Here is a 20,926-nt window from a genome sequence, read left to right on the forward strand (position 1 = left end):
GAGTTACACAGAGCTCTTCTTCGGGGCTCTTCTTCTTCAGGCTCTGTGTAACTCAAGAGCTTGGCTCTTTCACCAACAGCAGCTGGTCCAATAGAAGATATTACCTCACCCACCTTGTCTCTCTCGATTTCAAAAAACGGCAGCCTAATCTGGATGACATTGGACAGGGCTGGAACTTCTGCTGCGCACAGACAGAATCTTGACTGTGAAACAAAATGCAACCTTCTATATCCACAATAAAAAAAGAACAAAGCAAAAGCACCACGAGGCCTGGTTAAGATTAGCACAAATTGCCCATTAGAACAACCTTTTAGTAAAGTTATACTAAGACATGCAGCTCAAAAAAAAAAAAAAAAGCAAACTGAATGTTCCTACCTCAGCTTTCACTTCGCCCGCAGGCCTGCCCTCCCCCATGCTCCAGCTCTGGGCTTCAGACCATCATGAGTGCCCCAGAAATGTTTGAGCAGCTTTGCTGTAACGTACATTTATGAACAACATTATGGGTGGGATTTTCAAAAGCGTCTGAGCGACTGAGGGGGCCTAGGACCCCTTTTTCAAAAGTGAATGTCAATGGGATCTAGGCTCCTAAGTACCTATATCCCTTTAGAAACTGGGGCTTAGGCTCCTATATCATTTAGCACTTTTTTAAAATGTTACCCAAAGGGTATGTCTACACTGCAATAAAAGACCTGCAGCACGGTTGGGGCTGGCCCAGATCAGCTGACTTGGGCTCACGGGGCTCTGGCTGCCCGGCTAAAACTTGCAGTATAGGCTTTTAGGCTTGGTCTGGAGCCTGGGCTCTGAAACCCTGTGAGGAGGGACAGTCTCAGAGGGGTTCCAGGCCAAATGCAAACTGCAATTTTTCACCCTGCAGCCTGAATCCCAAGCCCCAGCTGACTCAGGCTCTGAGACTTGGTGTCATGGGTTTTTTATTGCGGCATAGACATACCCTGAATGACTTAGAAGCACACATGCCATTGACTTTTAATGGAACTTGTATTCCTAAGTCACTCAGGTCCACATTGTTAAAGGGATTTAGACACCTATCTCCCAGGCACCTACATACCTGTAAGAATCAGGCCAACAAGACACCATGCCCCTCCTGCAGAAGCCCTTCCGCATGACCTTTGTATAGGATTGCAGAATGGGGATGCTCATTATCTGGACAACAGAAACCTGCTCAGAAGGATATTCCTATGTCAACCCTAATTATCTGGAAACAAAGAAGTGCAGCCTCAGTTCCATTATAAAGAAATGTTTTATTTAGTTCTCAAAATGATCAGCAATGCAAAGCAGACAGCGTGTGAAAGATTTCCAGTTGTTCTCAAACCCTTTCATCCATAACTCTGTTTCTCCCCACCTTGCACTGCCACTAGATGAACCATGGAAAACCTCAGCTGGCAGGTAAGGTAAGGTTGACTGTGTAACAAAGTGTAACATTCTATATCCACAATAAAAAAACAAAGCAAAAGCACCACGAGGCCTGGTTGAGACTAGCTCAGATTGCCCATTAGAACAAACTTTTATTAAAGTTATATTTAGATTCGCAGCTCAAAAAAAAAAAAAAGCCACCATGCAATAGCAAGTCAGGTGCCAGAAGAAAGTAGCAATCTTAAGGAGAGGGGGAAGAAACTCAAAATTATTGATATACGTAGTGGCATACAAAATAAGTTTACTCCTGTGACGCGCTCACTGCTGTGTGATCGCCTGCCTTCCTGCTGGGCTAAACGGGCCTGAATTTCATTTCGGACCGTTTATAGGAGTAGTTGTACCCTTTGCCTGCCTGCCAGTTCACCCCGTCTGCAAAGCTGCTGTGGGCTCCCAGCCAGTACATCCCATTCAGGTTGGAAGAATGGCAGCTACTGTACCACCAGGCCCCCTTGTAGGTTGTTGCACATGCGTTCGAACCAGGATCTTGCTGTCGGTCTTTAGTGGAGAACAGCATGTTGTTGTGGCCGGATAACGAATCCCCTGTGTGACGTAAATGAAACCACTGTTTATGGCAGGTCGCAGGCAGTTTAGTTCCTCAGTGGCCAAATCTAACATTCCTGGAGTCGTGCTGTCCATTTCCCCCTTCCATGAGGCACTCGGAATCCCTGGAACTATAGAAGGAAGTCTGAAGCTCAATTTAACCGCTTCCATCTGGGTTCCTGATGCAGCAGGTGCTGGGTTACATACCACCTCCAGCTCTTCTGAGGTGCAGGTATTCCACAGAACGCCTGTGGCTAAGTCACCTGACTAGGACTAGGATTGTCACACACCTCCTGGGTAACCTGGGACAAGTCGCTAGAAAGTCAACGGGAGTTGGGTACCTTAAGCCTCTCTGAAAGTGGCAGTCATAATATCTCGGCACTTCAGTTCCCTAGCTGTAAATCATAATTCCTTACCTGCACTCCCTGCCTTGTCTATTGAGATTGCCACTTCTCTTACCACGTACAGAACCGATTAACTGATAGTACAACAGTACCTGATCTCGTTTCGGTCCTCTAGGTGCTATCGTGATATAAATAAACAATAACAGTACAGGCACTTCAAAGATCATGGCTGTTGACTGCAGCAACCCCAACAGGACCATGGCCAAATTCCTTTGGGGAAGGATGGGATGAGTTGAGAATCCATTTAGAACCAGAGAATTATACACAGGAGCCCCGAAAATGGACCCATATCAAACCAGAGCGTGAGATCGAGTATAGACAACAAAACAGCTAGCTCCTCAGCTCCCTGGTGGGCAGGCTCCCCAGCTCCCCAGCGGGCAGGTGGATGCCAAATAGACTGTCTGGTTCCACCAGAAATTTCACTCTATTAGTGTCGCATTCTGATAAGCAACGAAATGTCAGCAACCTGGAATTTCACATTACATGGACATTCCCTTTTCCACTCAGTTTTAATCCCGTAGCAAGGCTCCTGTGTGAGATTGCTACTTCTTTCTGCCTCTACTCTCAGTTTAAGTCAGGTGGAGCAGCAATTCATGAACATCATAAATACAGCTAAACAAACTTTTTCTAACCTCAAAGGTCCAATTCAGGATCCATTTGAGTTTGCGGTGAAGATTCAGCTCTGCTCTTCTTTTATCTGAATAACTTTCCATCTGTAATGAAGCTCACCTGCAATTTACCTGGACCACGTTCTGAGCTCCTGACTCAGGTAAAATGCCCAGTGACTTTGATGGGAGTTTGCCTGGCTAAGGACTGAGTAGGAGTGGGTAATAACTTCAGGATTTAGCCTTAGGAAATGGCAGAGTTATTGTAGATGAGAAGTTTAATTTACTTTTGTTGTGGGATTCTGTACAGCTCCAATGGCATTGTAGCATTTCTCTGCGCTATGAAATGTGGAGACCATGTATGGCACCTACCTGCATTACCCCCAAGGAAATCTCCAAGAATCAGCTTGTAATTTTCAGTCTCTCCTAAAATTTTGAATGACTTGTACTTGGCAAATGAATGGATGTTATCGAAATCTGTGAGGTCAATGCGAAGTTCATTATCTCCTAATGGAAACAAATTGGAAAGAAAGAAAATAGCTCATCACACATTCCATCCACATTTTGCATCCTTAGGACTTCCTTCAACTTCACCTCACCTCTAATAGAGGCAAACCAGCAGCACCCTTCCCTTCAGCTCTGACACCAAAATCTCCTCCTTTCCACTGGAGTTATTGCTGACCCATCCTGGATGGTAGGTTGCATCTCTTATCTTGGTTACATTTACATCTTAGTGGATACATTTACATCTAAGTGCCAGAAAAACTAGAAGCAACTATAAAGAAACCCTCGAAACCTTACCTGGTTATGTATGACTGAATGCTAGCTGCTAAGCAAGAAGATATTTGAAATCGGTTTCATTAGCCCCTACTTGCAGAGCAATAATGACTTTTTAAGGTGTGTTGCTAATGTGTTGAAAACTTGATTGATCAACTGGTTCAGAGAGGGACAGAGAAGGGCTATGGGCAGCTGGAAAGAAAGTTCTCAGGAGGCCCAGATTTTGCAAAACAAAGCCTTCTCTACATTTCCTGCGTTATTTTTAGAGTTCCTGTTTGCCACAGTAAGAAGAATCAGCAGTCTCTGGGTACATGCTCTTCCTTAACTTGAGACCAAGAATCAACACCCAGACAAGAAGGGCATAAACAGAACAGTCTCTAGTGCTCTGTGTTCTGGAGTCTGGTCAGCCAGTCCATCTGTCTCTCATACGCAGGAGAAGATAGGAATTTCTGGTAAGGAATATTTGCCATTTGATTCATCACTCTATTTGCCAGGCCCTGACTGGAGCCACCAGAGCTACAGTGTTAGCTGGTCCAGTGAGATTTCACAAAAGGACTCTTTTTTGTAACATGCATGTCCACTATTACCAGCATTTAACATTTTATGGCTTTGCATAGAATTAATAGTGAACCTTAACAATTATGGGATGGCAGCCGCTGTGACACTATGACCCATATTCACCATAGTAATATTATTATGGTATGATTATGGCATAATTATCATGCATTTTGTACAAGAGGAGTCATGTAAGGTATCATTGGAAAAGTTATGATTTGCTGAATATGATTATCCTGTTTGTATGCATGCATCATTTTTGTATCTAAAGTTATGAATATTGACTATGTATCTGTATTTCACATGTAGTTACACCTGGGTGACACCCACTAGGCAAAATGCTTCCAGCTTAGACAGCTGCTTGGGAGGGGCCTATTCAAGATAATGGGCCATTAGGAAAAACAATAGGCCTTAGGAGAAACTCATCCACCACCCAGTGAGCCTTCCTGAGAACGCTCAAGACAGCCTGTAGGTAATGGCTGCTATGACTCTGGAGGGGGATGTGACCAGACCACATGACTCTGGACTCCATTTTGGGTACCTGTATTTTTCCACAAACTGGGCTGGGAACTGTTTTTGGAACAAAGGGTTCCCGCCATATGCTAAAGCTATATAAGGCAGGAAGTGACATCATCAATTGTTCTTCACTCCCCCACAACTGAACACCTGAGAGAAGCTCCGAAAGAAAAGGACTTGAAACGGGGGTGGGGATCCCAACCTGCAAAGCAAGTGCAGCTTGTGCCTTGAGAATCTGCGAGCCTGCTTGTATCATCAGTCAGGATGAGAGATTGTTCATTCAAAGTCTATCCTTCTAGTATGTTAAGCTTAGTTTGCGTTTTTGTTTATTTACTAGGTAATCCACTTTGATCTGTTTGCTATCACTTATAATAATTTAAAATCTATCTTTTTGTAGCTATTAAACTTGCTTTATATTTTAACCTAAACCAGTGTGCCTTTAAGTGAAGTGTCTAGGGAAAAATCTCAGCTTGGTTACCACAAGTGTGCATATTCCTCTCCACATTGAGGGAGAGGAGAACTGAGTAATAAATTCATACTGGTTGGGATTTTGACCAGGGCAGAAAAGTACAGCTCTGGGGTCCTGGGCTGGGATGCTGGGGGTAATTTTGGCTGCAGCCTCTCTATTGTTGGTTCATGCAGTGGCTGGCCAAAGCCTGCATACAACTGGGTGTATCCCTGCCTGTGTGAATGCTGATGGGAGTGTAGGACTGGGAGCCTGGCACAGCAGCACAGTGCAGAGAGGGAGACCAGGCTGGTGAGTCAGAGGGTTCCAGGTTGCACCCCAGGGGGAACCCATCACAACCGCCACCTTAAATCCGTCTCTCTCTAGGAAAACACACAACAAGGAAAGTCAGTAGCTGACCTATGGCTGGACTGTCCTTTTCCTTATCAGAGAGCCTAGTTAAAGTTATAAAGAGAACACTCTACAATCAAGTATAGAGTGAGAAATTGGTGGGGAAAAGTGCACACGATGCATGTTGTTTAGTTACCAAAAGAGGTTAATAGGTGAATATTGTCATTTCCCAACCAGAATTCTGTCAGGCGGCTGCCAAAACCTCTCTTGTATGAATGCCAGTCACGGAAAAAATCCACTGAACCATCTGCCCGCCTCTGGAACACCTGTGGGGAAATGAAAGGGATGCAGGTCGGTTTCTGTCCTGAACAAAGCAAGAGTACCAGAGCAGAATTTTAAAGCATCAACAGTCACTATTAAACTAGTCAAATTCTACTCTGCCTCACAGGATATAAATGAGAGCTCAGATTGGTATTTAATTACTGGTACTTATTTTCATCTGTTTTGAGAATTGACAAAGTGGATAGATGCTGTAACAGATTCATAGATTTTAAGGCCAGGAAGGTCTCCTCCATACATGGACCATAGAATCTCACCCAGTACTTTCTGCATCGAGCCCACAAATAGAAGTCTAAAGCAATGAACTAATATAATTTCACCTCTTACATGCTGGAAAGCTAAGGAATTACTTCTCCGTAAATAAGTGACATAAGATAGCAGCTGTGGACAAAAATTACCGATAAGGAGCTTGTCTACAGCCATGTTCCAGTTGTGCAAGTGAAACTTTCTGAGCACCTGGTGCCTTAGCACCAAAAAGGGAAATCCTCCCACTGCTGTGTTAATAGGCTTAACAGGGAAATTGGAAGTTAAAAGAATAAAATATTAAGAGCTGGTCAGAAAATGCAGTCCCATTGAAACTGAAATGCTTCATAAAATTGTATTGAATTCCTCAACCTCTTGTACTATATATTATAATATAAACAAAAGTCAAAATCAAAATGACACACTTGTGCTGATATTAGCTAAATGAAACATTTTTGATTGATCCAAAACAAAACAAAAATCAGAATATTCATTTGGAGAATTTTAAAATTTTCAAGTTTCATTCTGATTTGTAAATAAGCCAAATTCTGAAATTGTGAATTCCTAGTGAAACAGAATTCCTCTGCATTGCACATATTTTCCCTCCTCTTTCAACTCCATTTAACACAGTGGGCTATGGGGTTTTCCTTTTATATGGCGATAGGTATTGGATACAAAGGTAACCAGAACCTGTAAGACCTCACTCCCTTAACACCATCAGCTCCTCACTTTTTTCCTCACCTTGTGCACCTCCTCTTCCCCCAAATTCTAACAGAACAGATTTAAACAAGCTCCCAGTTCAGCCTCAATTTTATCTTAAACACGCTGCCAAGTTGGGAAGTTTCTGTTTGAACTCCTGCTTCTGGTGAACATGTATCACTGGGACGGCACAAAGAAATAGATTTCATTTTCAACCAAGGTTACAAATGCCTTCACATGGTTGATGTCCTTTCTAGGAACTGACTCGTTTGAGCAAACCCTTGGCCCCATCCCATGCCCTGTGAAATCCATCAGTGATTTGCATTGGCTTTGATGGCAGCAAGAACGGGCATTCCATGATTTGCTCTCTCTTACTATCCATCCACCTCCGTCTGTGTCCATGTCACACAGCACAGTCGTGGCGTTACAGTCGTGCGGGTAGATGGTGTACCAGCCGCTCATGATGTTCCCTCTGGCTAACAGCTCCTTGCAGTTCTTCGCTCCTGGAGAGGATGGTAATTTAATGTTATAAATAAATTACTTGCTGGAATGGATAATTACACAAGCATCATTGATCCCTTTTCAAGGAACTAGGAATTTCAAATAGTTGTCTTTTCCAAACCCTAGAGTACTGGATTTCTTTTTAAACAGCTTTCCTAAGTCCTGACTCCCATTTGAAAAGACAGCAGCAAAACGGTACATTCCCGATGAAACTGACTCCTTCAGACTTCATATAGAAATGTACACAAGGATCCACAGTGGCTTTTAGTCATTAGCCCATTTTACAGGATTACCTGCTTGTATTATAGTCAGGAGGGTTTCTGGTATAACAAACTCATGTAAGTCAATAATGCTAACATAGCAGAAAGAGGTGTCAGTTACACTAGTTGCTACAGAAGTCGGAATGAATTCCAAGCACCTTTGACTGTGTCTCTACCCTGTGAGCTGACCTCCAGGTCCCTTGAATAGGATGAGTTGACAGCTCAAGTAATGTGATTCTAGGAAACACTCACCTGTCTTACAGTGTACGTCCTTCAGCTCCTCCTCAGCTGTTCAGGAAGGCAAACAGAAGGAAGGGGGATTGAAACCAGGAAAAGAATGATATTTTCCTAAACTCCTGCTCAGGCCACAAGGCACGTATGTATCATGAGTTAAGAGACAGTAAAGCATCTTAACGCATCTCTAACCCCAGCTACCAGTATGTGGAGACAAGTCCTTCCCTAGACAAAGATCAGTGTCCTAAATTCTCTCCAGCCATAGATTTTACTTCCCACACCCCATCCATAAAAATAACATCCAGTTACACCTTACCTAACATTCTTCACAAGCTGGGAAATATTCAGGCAATTGTAGGGTGTGAAATACATTTTATCCCTTTAGTTCCTTCTGCACCAAAGTAGTATAATTTCACACATTGGCTGTGATCTGAGCCTCCCCAAACTTTCAGGGGAGATCAGTTCTCGATCCAAATGCAGAGGCACATGTGACAGCCCATGCTCATCTCTAATTATTGAAGTTTTTTCACACTCTTGGATAGCTCATCAGCTCCAGGGATATTAACAAATTCAGTATTGTGTGCAAACAAATTGCACTCTGAAAGTTTCCTGAGAGGTTCAAGTGTACTTCTTTTAAAATGAAATCAAATTATACTCTTGCCATAAAAGAAATTGCAGATGTTCTTACTTATAGTTCCAGGTACTCCACTGTCTCCTTTATCTCCTAAAAACACCAAAAAAACACACAGGAACAAATCATTACACAGCCAAGAGACAGCACCCTGATCTGAGTGCTCATCCCAGCATTTGTTATTAATTCCATGTTGGTGTAAAACCCCAGTTCCCCTACATCACCCCATAGAAAAAATATTAACCCTTCCAGAGTCTGATAAGTGTGACACAGAGGAGAGAGGGCCAAATTCTTTTTCACATCAGTGCCACCCACCTGACTTCATCCGAGTTGAACGAGTACAAATAAGAGTGTAATTTGGGCAACTGTGTATGTTGGGGTTGGCTCTTTTTATTTCATTTTTGAGGTGAAGGCTGGAATTTCCAAAGGAGACCAAAAAAGTTAAGTGCCCAACTCCCATTGACTCTGGGACGCATTGGGTGCAGAGTTCTTTTGAAAAACTCTTAGCATGTCACAACTGCACTCCCTACTGACTCAGTCTCTATCACTAAGGATAACAGCATAAAAGACAGGAGTATAGCTCAACAAGTAAAAATTATTGGAGGTCTCTTACCTTTCAGACCAGGAACACCAGTGTCACCATTCTCTCCTGGTGGAAAATGGAAAGAATGAACAGAGACGTAGCAATCTCAATGAGAGCTTAGAACTGAGGTTCTATTGGGATAAGAGCTGGGTGAATACTGAAAACACAGATCTATGAATTTGTTTGTGAAAAAATGGCCAAAAATGTCATTAGTGTCCATTCGATGGAGTCCGACTATTTGCTGTTCATGAATATTTAGATCACTGCTAGTATTAATGAAACTACTTACTTGTCCTGCAGACTGCATGAATTCATACCAGAAGTTCTTCAGTCATCACTCTCATATTAAAAGGTTTCAGTCAACTAGATCGCGTGACTCCACATCATAAATTACCAATGCCTGTAGCAAGCATTTCACAAAACAGCCAGCGGCTGAGAATACTTTGGTGAACACCAGGAATAACGGATACATTCTTAGCAATTAGGAACAGTTCATAAGTGAGTCATAAAACAAAGAGAGGCCTAAATTTGATTCATGCTCTAAATTGAGAGAAAGATGGGGGGAGGGGTATTGTTAAATTTTCAAAAGAGGAAAATTCAAATGTTAAAAATTATTTGATGGTAGTTAAACAAATTTACTTAGTCTTTTTATTACTTTACCTTTCTCCCCAGCTGGTCCCATCTTCCCAGGGCTCCCCTGAGTTCCCTTTTCTCCTACAAACACAGAGAATGAATTTAAACATTTTATATTTTCAAACACAGAAGAAATTAGAACAGACCTGAGCTCCCAATTCTACCCTTTCTGGCTGAATCCTCAGGTAATGTAAAAGGACACTGAAGCGAATGGAACCAAGCCAGTTTTCATCAGTTGATGATATTGCTCAAATCCTGCATGTAATTTACATGGTCTTTTAATCAGTAAAACGATGGTTATATCCGATGAAGTGAGCTGTAGCTCACGAAAGCTTATGCTCAAATAAATTTGTTAGTCTCTAAGGTGCCACAAGTCCTCCTTTTCTTTTCGCAGATACAGACTAACACGGCTGCTACTCTGAAACCTGTTATTTATTGAGTAATTCATGTTTGTGCCTTCACCATCCAAAGCCGATTCTCACCCAGTGCTGAGGAAAGTACCTCTCATTCCTGCAGCTCCGGGTTCTCCTTTGAGACCTGTGGCACCAGGAACACCAGGGCATCCTTGCAGAATAGCGAGCTTCTCTTTACCACCAAGACCCACCATTTTCACTTCTGGAGACATAAAATAATCTTTATCAGACACAGAGGATATGGGATGTTCTGCAAATTGTGAATTCCAGGTGGAAACACGATACGCCATGAGATCTAACAGAGCCTTTGCTTGGTTAGAAATGCAAATACACACAAGCAGCGTCGGTGCCAAGGCTACTCAAGGAATGCTACAGGCACAAGTAGAAGGAACAAGCCCCTTGACCTTCTGAGCCCAACCCCAGAGTGCCTCTCTGTGGCTCGCACTGTGGAGGGCTGCAGAAGAATCTTCTTTGGACCTTGGGGGAAGGTAGAGTCAGAGTGGAAAGCCTCTGCCCCAAACTCTCTATCAGGCTGTGGGTTTTCTGGCCTGTCCCTCTGTGGTTCAAACTATCCTGTCCTCTCAGTCCATATGTCCTCTTGCACGCAAACGAAGTTTCAAGAGCTTCCATAGTCCAGACTGCAGTGAGATTTGCATTTAAAGACGGGATTAAGCCTCCTTCTTACATATGTGACATGTAATTTATCATCCCCAAACTTACAGCACTAATTCGGAGCATAGAATGGAATTTCTGCGAAGTCCACTAGTTTGAGTTATAATTGTTTAAAAGTCAGCCCTTAGAAACAGAAGTTTAAAAAACAAACGCTTTGGTCCCTCTAGTAAAGATGAAGAAGGGGACATGGGGGTGGTATGTTCATGACACCTGCATAAAGTAAAGATGATTTCATCCATGATTTCAGAGATGATATTACATTTAAACATGGCAAATCTTTAACACAGTACAGACAGTCCTTGGACTTGTAACACAATTGGTTCCTGAAAATTGCGTCGTAAATCGAAACGTCGTAACTCAGAACCGCAATCCACTCCACTGTGGGACCGAGCATCAAAGTCTAAACCAATTGTCTTAAGTCAAATCAGGGTGTAAATTCAGAAATGTCATAAGTGCCGTTTGTTGTAAGTCGAACGTTGTAAAGTTGAGGACTGCCTGTACAGTACATGACCATGACAGTCCTTCATTGTGTGAACAGTAGTTTTCAAAACAAGGCTGCAGGAAAGAAAGGGGTAAAAGGATCAGATCTTCAGCTGGTGTAAACTGGCAAATTGACTTCAATGGAGCTTTGCCAATTAACACCAGTCCATCTAGCCAAAACACTGATGCATTGACAACTGTGTTAAAATTAGAAGCTGTCACTTTAAGTTCTAAGGGGCTCTAACTCTCTCTGTGTATGCCATGAACACAACAATTGTAGGTTGATATAACAGCAGGGTCAGGGTTAGAAAAAGATCCAGGAACATTTTATAAAACCACATTGTGAGAAAGTTACAGCTATTAACCCATACAAGACATAACCTATGCAAATACTGAAAACAGGGAAATGAACAATGAAGACATCAGCAACTTCCTCCAAACAGAAATTGCCAACATTACAACACATAGGAAACGTGAGGTGTGAGAAGCATGAGTCTGGGATTCTGCTTGGAAGCTGTTCGCTGATGGCTTTACTGTTCTTTTCCCTGTTTTCAATGTCTGTGTCGGTGATGTAACGTATAGGTTAGTATCTCACCCTTTCTTACCAGAGCTTTTAGTTTTTTACAAGCTGGAAGCCATTTGTGAAGGTGATCTAGGAACGAGGTTTATACAAGAATGTGTATTAAGAGTGAAAATTTAAATATATATAACATTTTAGAGAATTCCAAGTCTTGAACATTTTAAAATACTTTCTGAACTGAAAGTCTGTGGAACAATAGAATGGATTGAAAATTAACAGCCGCGCCTCTGAATTTCATGGGTTCTGTTGGTTTATAGCAGCCTGAACCTGCAATAAAAACTATCCATCCCCAAATAGCTCAATAAATGTAAGTCTGTATGGGGAGCAGGAACAGCTTTCCCAACTACTTGTATCCAAGTGCAGAGGGTAATAGAGCCTGTAATCAGCATCTTTTGGTGCACATGTTGTACTAAGGTGCCATTTATAAATCTTGAAGAGATGTTACAAGCACATTAGAAACACATGTAGTATGTGTTATAGATGGTTCTAAACACATCAGCAGAAGATGTTATAGATGGTTTTATTCAAAGGTTTATTAGAGTAAATAATCATTCATATTATTGATTTAAGACGTGGTAAGCACTCCACTGACTTAATGGACTCTATAACAATCTGTAACCATAGACAAGCCATGTATTAAAACATGTTAATCATTTAATAATGGAACCTTAATATAAAAGATGACTGTGTTTTGTACGTGCATTAGTACTGCTGCATTTTCCCCCTTATTCTAGATTCCACATTAATTGCAAAACTCTGGGTAGTACCTCCCAGGGGCAAGGGAATGAGGAAACAGTGTTGTGTAGCCCATACATTGGCTTTGTGGGGGCTGGCACATAAGCAAGTGTTTGATTTCATGAGGATGATTAATCAGCCAGAATTGGAGCGGCTTGGGATGCTATTGGAAATGGTTTCATTTTGAGAAGGGGAGTCTTTCAAGGTTCCCTCTTAGTAACTGGGAATTTTTCAGCCTTGTCTTCCTCATCCCCACCTCCCCAGGTCTGCCACAGCCCAGAGAAGAGCCCAATACTAATGGGGAGAAGCTGGAAGCTATGAAGTGAGTCTAATGTGTCCGGTTCCTCCCTGTTCAGAGTTCTGCTGTATTGTGTGTGATCCCCGCTCCTCCTCAGAAATCAGCGGAAAGTCCTCTCTACGTGCTCCATGGAGTTAGGGCCCCCTGGCTCTGGGGTAATGAGGGAATGGAACTAGGAGGGCAGATGCTCCCAGCAAAATGCTCCATTTGGGACCCAGGGAATTTCCCATGAACGCTAACTCCCCCTCCACAGCATCCCCTTCCCAGAGAGGAACAGTAAGGCGGATAAGCATGGCGGGGTGGCCACTCAGAGAGCCATGCTACTGAGAAGCATGGGGGAGGCTGTGCAGCACTGTTGAGGAGCTTCCTTTCTCCACAGTTCTCTGGGGTTTGGAGGCTGGGACCCTGCTCCCCTAGCTCCCAGATTCCTCTCTCCTATGGGGAGTATTTCTTAGAAACCCCATGAGATGAACTGTGCCTGATTCCTTCGCCCAGAGTCCCCTTCCTGCGACCTCACTGCAGGCGAGTCTACAGTGGTGCTTCACCATCAGGGGTGGACAGTAACTACTGCAAAGTAGCTAGTTGGACCCATGTTGTTAAAAGGTAACAGCTTTGTTCCTCACTCACCTGGGCAGGTGTCCTGAGCCTCACAAACCACAGCTGCTAGGCAGAGTACGGCGAGGAGGGTTTGCTGGGCAGCCCTCCCCATGGCCAGTTGCTGGTCTCCGCAACGGCAGCTCCACTCGTCTTCTCACTGCCCTCTCCTCTGCTTTAGCATTTCAGAGCTGTGAGAGTTTTCCAGGCAACACAAATTATAATATTAAGCTCCACCTCTGACCTCTCAGTCTCCTCAGCCAGTCTCCATAGTCCAGTTTTTTCCCCTGCCGAGATCACTGTAGAGGAAGTGTTGCCACCTGGATGCAGGGAAATCCTCAAAAGGGTTGACACTTTTTTTTTTTTTAAATATAAAACCTCCTGTGGCCTTCTGGTTCCAGTCTTCTGGTTTCCCTTTGGTGAGCTGGGGGATTTACACTGAACGTAGAGCTGTCGGGGAGAGGGTTATTAGGAGCTTAATTCCAAAATTCTGAGGAACTAACCCACAACTAAGGAACTAAATACACCTCCGACAACTCACTTTCATGCAGCGGGTACTGTATAACTGGTTACCACATTCAAATCTCTTGCCCTTTATAAATCAGCAGCAATGCCCAGCCATGCTCTGGGTATTTGCATAATTTTGGTCATACACATACTCATTTGTATTCTGCTCTGTTCAGGTTCTTGTATCAGGCCCATCATCTTGGTGTGTGAGCACCTTCCAGAGAGGCATTAAGCCTCATAATATTTGGATTCTTCCTAATGGACTGTCCCACCTGCTTTAGGATCCAAGCCAAATAACACTGAAATTAGTGGAAACCCTCCCATTGATTTCAATAGATCAGGCCCTGAATAAATACCCACCAACAGAACAACAACCCCCTTCTGTGGCAGGTATCTTAAAAAAAAAAATCCTCAATTCCAAAATGTTTGGGCTATTAGCACATCCTGGCTCTGAAGGACCACATCTTGTGGATATCCAGATACACAGTGCACCAAGGCAGACACTAACCAGCCAAGGTGTTTTTCATCCAGTTTTTGTCACTGTTTTGCTCATCAAGGAATCCTGCTTGGTGGTGGCATAGTTGTAAGATCTCTGATCAGGTTAGATAAGCATTTAGAAACCCATCCTGTGAACTCTAGTTCATCTAAGTAGTCTAACTGAAATTAAAGGGATGAGTCACATGAGCGAGGGTTTGCAGGACTGGGCAGTAAGAGACTCCCTAGTGTGCCTTGACCTAGCACCTGAGCAGAGCACAGGCAGAATAGGAGGTGGGTTAGCACTCTGAGCGAGCCCTCAACCTTGACAAGAGCCATGCTTCATATGGACACCAGTAAAGGTGCCTGCCGCGATGTATCCCTTTTGGTCCTTTCATTTCTCCCCCTGGTTCCCTATAGATTGGAGCCCTCTTGCTTGAGACCAATGCACAGCCTGCTATCCATCTCTCTGCTGTCAGAACTGCCTTCTTCCACTAACTCCGCTGTGTCTACCTGCTACCATTTCCATTCCTCCACCTTCTCAGACTTGCTCCATGGCAGAAGAGAACTCCATAAACAGGGAAGTTTACATCTTTTCCTCCACACCAGTCCCCCTGCTCCTGGAAACCCAGTTTGTTGCCTCTGCCACATGCTCAGTCTTCACTGGTCCAAAAACAGGTGTTCTGAGGTTTCTTTGGAACCCGGTCTCTCCTGTAGCAGGATGACGTGACACCCATCCCTTCAATGTTCTTACGTTACCTGGCTCTGCTCCCTCAGGGCTGATTGCACTAACGTTATTGGGGTGGACTGAGTTTTCGGGGAGATTTGTTTTATAGTTAAGAGCCTTAAGAGCCTTATTACAGCAGTAAGAGCACTGGCTACTACCCAAGTTCCTTTCCTTCCACTTAACACTAGAAGGCAAAAATAGCTTTAGTAGGACACAAAGGGAGGGAGGCACTGAAGGATTTACATCCATATTAATCTGCCTAGTTTACGAAAGGAAACCTATCTTTGTTTACAACAGCTGGAGATAGGGTCTGGATGGACATGACCCCTGCTGGAATGTGATTGCAGTGTTTATCCCCAGGGCGATATAGAACAATGAAACATTGCGGAACTCAGTGTGGGGGAAATGTCAAAGAGTGTCTTAAAGTTCAAGGATTTTTACAAATGTTCTTTGCAGTGTTGTAGCTGTATTGGTCCCAGAATATGAGAGACACAATGTGAGTGAGAAGAAAAGGAGGACTTGTGGCACCTTAGAGACTAACCAATTTATTTGAGCATAAGCTTTCGTGAGCTACAGCTCACTTCATTTGGAAAGGAAGATGATGTCTGTCTGTATCTGTACGAGTTTTTTCATGAAGTTGATAGATTTCTACTCCATACGGCTAAATGCAGTGCCTTGCATAATGACAGGTTTCAGAGTAGCAGCCGTGTTAGTCTGTATTCGCAAAAAGAAAAGGAGTACTTGTGGCACCTTAGAGACTAACCAATTTATTTGAGCATAAGCTTTCGTGAGTGAGAGAATATCTTTTATTGCCTTCTGTTAGCAAGAGGGACAAGGTTCTGAGCTACACAGAGCTCTTCTTGTTCACGAGGCCTGGTTGAGACTAGCACAGATTGCCTATTAGAACAACTTTTTATTAAAGTTATACTTAGACATGCAACTCAAAAACAAAAAAAAAAGAGCAAACTGAAGGTTCCTACCTCAGCTTTCACTTGGCCCCCAGGTCTGCCCTCCCCGACACTCCACCTGTGGGCTTGAGAACAGCATGAGCTGCCCCAGAAATGTTTGAGCAGCCTTACTGTAATGTACATTTATGAACAATATTATGGATGGGATTTTCTAAGTGACTGAGGAGCCTAAGACCCATTTTCAAAAGTGAACTTCCACGGGATCCTATATCCCTTCAGAAAATGGGGCTTAGGCTCCTATGTCACTTTATGACAGGTTTCAGAGTAGCGGCCGTGTTAGTCTGTATTCGCAAAAAGAAAAGGAGGACTTGTGGCACCTTAGAGACTGACACATTTATTTGAGCATAAGCTTTCGTGAGCTACAGCTCACTTCGTCGGATGAGGTGAGCTGTAGCTCATGAAAGCTTATGCTCAAATAAATGTGTCAGTCTCTAAGGTACCACAAGTCCTCCTTTTCTTTTTATGTCACTTAACACTTTTAAAAAATGTTACCCAAAGGGTACGTCTACACTACAAAAAAAGACCTGCAGCACAGTTAGGGCTGGCCCAGATCATCTGATTTGGGCTCAGGAGGCTCAGGCTTTGGGGCTAAAAATTGCAGTGTAGTTGATCAGGCTTGCACTGGAGCCTGGGCTCTGAAACCCTGCGAGGAGGGAGAGGATTTTTATTGCAGTGTAGATGTACCCTGACTGACTTAGAAGCACAAATGCTTTTAATTTTGGAGCTTGTGTTCTTAAGTCACTCAGGGCCTGACTGTTAAAGGTATTTAGGCACCTAAATCCCAGGCATCTAAATACCTGTAAGAATCTGGCCAAGTCAGTTTTGAAAATCACACCCTAAAGTCTTTAGTTGAAGGATTACATTTTATTTTATTTTATCCTTTCCATTTCTTTGAAAGCAACTTCCTCAATAGCACTGGGCTCTTTTACAAGAGTTTGAAAGTAACCATGGCTTTACCTAGGGCAGTGGTTCTCAACCTTTCCAGACTGCTGTATCCCGTTCAGGAGTCTGATTTGTCTTGCGTACCCCCAAGTTTCACCTCACTTAAAAACTACTTGCTTACAAACTCAGACATAAAAATACAAAAGTGTCACAGCTCATTGTTACTGAAAATTGCTGACTTTCTCATTTTTACCATAGAATTATCAAATAAATCAACTGGAACATAAATATTGTAGTACATTTCCGTATACAGCATATAGAGCAGTATAAACAAGTCATTGTATGAAATTTTAGTTGGTACTGACTTCGCTAGTGCTTTTCATGTAGCCTGTTGTAAAACTAGGCAAATATCTAGACAAGTTGATGTACCCCCGGAAGACCTCTGCGTACCCCTGGTTGAGAACCACTGACCTAGAGAACCACCGTTTCTTCCTAGGATTGATGTCACTGTATGAAGGGTTAGTACCAAGAATTATGGTAAAGCAGCAGAGACAATGACTGGCTAGTGATGTGACATCATTCCCAGAAGCACCATGTTCCAGGAATACTGGAATAGCACACGACACTAGAAGTGCTCAGCTATCATTGCACCCCTCCAAAGGAAATTTGGATGTTGGAATATAAACTAACCGCTTAACTTTAATTCTGGTCTAATGGATAGGTCATTGGACTGGAAATCAGAAGATCTGGCTTCTATTCCTGGCTCTGCCACTGACTGGATGCATGATTTTGGGCAAGTCATTTCACCTTCTGTGCCTCAGTTTCCCCTCCCACCTTTTGTCTTTCTTGTGTACTTAGATTGCGAGAACTTTGGGATGGGCTGACTCTGTGTGTTTTCACAGTGCTAGCACAGTGAGGCCCTGATATTGATTGGAACCTCCAGGTGCTAGCTCAATACACATCATAATACCACCAAAGCCAGAAACAGAGATCATTCATTTTTGAAGATTCCCACTAACAAGAAAGGAGGAAGCTGTCAGGAAGATGAGCATGGATATTTTCTTTGTTAAAACTAAGATGCTGAAACAATCAGATAATTACTACCATCACTGAAAAGCTACCTTCGTAATTGGAACATGACTGTGAACTGGCAGTTACATTACAGCTGAATTTTAAGGACGTTCAGTTCCCAATCAGTGGACATAGGATCTGCTCTTCTGGGCGGGAACAGCACCTTGTACAGCAAATTCTTTTCACAATCTGATCATATCTTCACTCTGCCCTTCTAGAATTGACAGGAATGTCCTGGTTCCATTGTGATGACAATCGTCGTATTAGTGTGCCGCTTCGCTTTGAGGCTTGCTTGGGAAGCCATTTTTCCTGTAAAAGCTACTGACTGTGGTCTCTGTGGGCCAGAGTTTCAAAAGAGCGCAAGGCCAGATTTCCATTATTTTCAGATTTCCAATTGATTCTGCTATCCGCCACCACGGTGCAAATCCGAAGTAACTGACTACCAGGGAGATACCCCAGAGTACCTCAAGGAGTGACTGAAATCCGAATCTCTTCCACTGGGATCTGCCTCCTCAGCTCCACAGAAAACAACTACCAGCATGTACCCAGCATTCAGGGCTAGTTACCAGGCACTTTCTATGGCATCAGTGTAAACTACATGTTTACAGCCTGTCTGGCTTGGGGGGAGGCCCAGATGGCTGAACACCATGCCGAACTCTGGAAGCTCCATCTGGCTGTTTGCCTCTTGGAAAACTGATCGGATGAAAAAAATTAAACACTAAAGAGCTTTTTCTGACACCTATGCAACAGCTCCGCAGAGTCTCATATTCCACGGGTCCAGGAAAGCGCGTAGCTTGCCAGCTAACTGCAATCCCAGATTTCCTGCAGCATGAGAGCTGCTATCTCTATTTGCAATGCTGAAGCCTAGTAGCAGCCCACCAAGTCTCAGAAATCTCACAGGAGAGACCTTCGTCTCTTCAGGCCACTCCATTGTGTGCTCTCATTCTCTCTGTCCTGTAATTGCCCTCTGCTGAGAGCTGACAACCCCTGGGACAACAGTCAGAGTTCTTCCACAATGCCATCCTGCCCATTGTCCTTAGCCATCACACGGTATGCGATGCGTGTGAAGGAGCCCGTGAGCATCAGGACAAAGAGGATGAAGAGCAAGGGCCAGATCCCATATTCAATCCCTTTCAGGGAGCTCGGCTTATCCTCTGGGATGGTGTTGGTCAGATTCAGCATGTACCCAAGAGCCCAGCCAGCTGATATGTTACCAACCTAATGAAACAAAACAACAGAGTAAGACTGGGTTCGTGGCAGGTGACTAGTGACAGGTGAAGCCCAGGGCTGGAGGCTCAGACAGATATCTCAATGCCCAGACCCAACGCTTAGTTAATTTTATCCTGGTCTCAAAATTGGGTTAGAAGACTCAAAAGACCACGCTTTCTCAGGAGATTACTAGTTTCTGAAGGGCACTTCTGCTTCCAGTCCTGGCCAAAGGCGGGAAGGGAAGGGATGTGACTTTTCTGTTAAAAGATGTGTCTAACCAATCTAACCCTGTCCCCCAGATTATTCAAAATCTGAACCCAAATTTCACAGCTGGCCCCCGGCTCTGTAACAGACCACATTAGCTCTCCAGATGTGAACACTCCCAAACTTTGCAAGGCATTCAAAAACTAGAAACAGACTGGGATTTTTTTTGACTCAGGCCCATCTCTCAACTCAGAAAACCTTGAAGATGTCTTTTTGCCCTTAGTTTTAAATTATCTCCAGGCCACCTTCCCTGATCTACCACCTCGAATGCTGTCCTGCACCCCACGATACACTGCATTCTAATAGAGGACTAGTTGCTCAATGTTAGGGTTGGAATTTTGACCCATTCATTCGTGATGTCTGCCAAGTTTCACAACAGTGACTGACAGAGATGATCATCTTTCTGTGGCTTAGTTGATGGTCCTGCTTGTCAGACTAGTCACTTTATTTTATAAAAATATAGCACTGGGGTATAGCTGCATAGCTCAGGTTCTGAACGTTTGGACTCATTTCTTATTTTATCCACACTATTTTTCCTCATCACCTTTGCCTGGGAGGAACTGCTGCCAGCCAGAAATGACAGCATCCGTGTAAGATATCTCAAAAATGATCATGGGAGAGGACATATCCCTCCCAGGCACTGTTAGCTACCTCCCCACAGACACATCTGTTATCTAAAGCATCACATTACTGACCTTCTCCTGGAATGTAATCTGGCCAGAGCTGTCCAAGTCGAACAGGAATCCCCTTGTACTTAGATGGTAGATGAACATGGATACGGAACACTGATCAGCAAGACTGTCTGGTCGCATCTGGAACCTCTTGCTCAGCTTAACAGCATTTGCAAAAGAAGTTAGACAAGTAAATATTCACTAACTGCATTTCCGAATGCTCCGAATATGGTAAAATCCAGTCCTTGCTGCTCTGTGCCACCGGTTGCTGAATTGCAGCAATGCTCAGGAATGCTCTCAAGCGTCTTATTTATGGCTATGAAGTGAATGCTTCTTTCAGCCTGCTAAGCTGAAGACTTTTATTTCACCCTCAGGGAAGGGAGAGACCCTCCTTCATCCAAATCACTTCACATTTCATTTTTTTTGCCTTTTCAAAGAAAAAATCTCTTGAATTCCCCATGGAAGGATCTCCATGGACCCCCTGGGTGTTGAAGGACCTCATGTCATGGGGCGCTCCATGTGGGAGGGCACAAGAGAATGAGGATAGTTTTGTATGGAAAGAAGAGTAACAGGAGACATAAGTATGTAAAATACAGGAGGGCCAGTCAGCCTCCCCTTTCTACTGCTTAATACA

General features: G+C 43.5%; 2 protein-coding genes across 3 annotated transcripts in view; both read right to left on the bottom strand.

The window, feature by feature from the left end:
- Positions 1-977: 977 nt before the first annotated feature.
- On the bottom strand, positions 978-18,326 carry LOC102932760 (ficolin-2). Of its 2 annotated transcripts, XM_043530819.1 has the most exons (12): positions 18,199-18,326; positions 13,553-13,969; positions 10,249-10,362; positions 9,775-9,828; positions 9,145-9,180; positions 8,589-8,624; positions 7,919-7,954; positions 7,281-7,408; positions 5,821-5,950; positions 3,353-3,487; positions 1,694-1,971; positions 978-1,419 (listed from the first exon to the last, which is right to left on the bottom strand). In XM_043530819.1, exons 2-11 carry the CDS (start codon positions 13,632-13,634, stop codon positions 1,724-1,726), a joined length of 999 nt encoding a protein of 332 aa, XP_043386754.1. In that variant the 5' UTR covers positions 13,635-13,969; positions 18,199-18,326; the 3' UTR covers positions 978-1,419; positions 1,694-1,723. The 2 variants fall into 2 exon arrangements, with proteins under 2 accessions (XP_043386754.1, XP_007067688.1); XM_007067626.4 differs by lacking the exon at positions 978-1,419 and having other exon boundaries at positions 1,494-1,971.
- LOC102934655 (ectonucleoside triphosphate diphosphohydrolase 2) overlaps positions 15,975-20,926 on the bottom strand; it is a 35,870-nt gene continuing 30,918 nt past the window's right edge. Inside the window, exons 8-9 of the mRNA XM_027829833.3 lie at positions 20,317-20,451; positions 15,975-19,366 (exon numbers count right to left, since the gene is read on the bottom strand). Of these exons, the coding sequence (XP_027685634.1) occupies positions 19,148-19,366; positions 20,317-20,451 (354 nt within the window). The 3' untranslated portion in view covers positions 15,975-19,147. The remainder of the gene's footprint in view (positions 19,367-20,316; positions 20,452-20,926) is intronic.

The sequence above is a fragment of the Chelonia mydas genome, chromosome 16 (genome assembly GCF_015237465.2).
Source record: "Chelonia mydas isolate rCheMyd1 chromosome 16, rCheMyd1.pri.v2, whole genome shotgun sequence".
Classification (NCBI taxonomy): Eukaryota; Metazoa; Chordata; order Testudines; family Cheloniidae; genus Chelonia; species Chelonia mydas.

Coding starts and splice junctions, on each gene's coding strand:
- LOC102932760 (XM_043530819.1), bottom strand. CDS start 13,634: ATGGGGAGGGCTGCCCAGCAAACCCTCCTCGCCGTACTCTGCCTAGCA. Junction 9,181..9,774: donor GGGACCAGCTGGGGAGAAAG/GTAAAGTAATAA, acceptor ATTTTCCACCAG/GAGAGAATGGTGACACTGGT. Junction 7,955..8,588: donor TGGAGTACCTGGAACTATAA/GTAAGAACATCT, acceptor CTTCCTGAACAG/CTGAGGAGGAGCTGAAGGAC.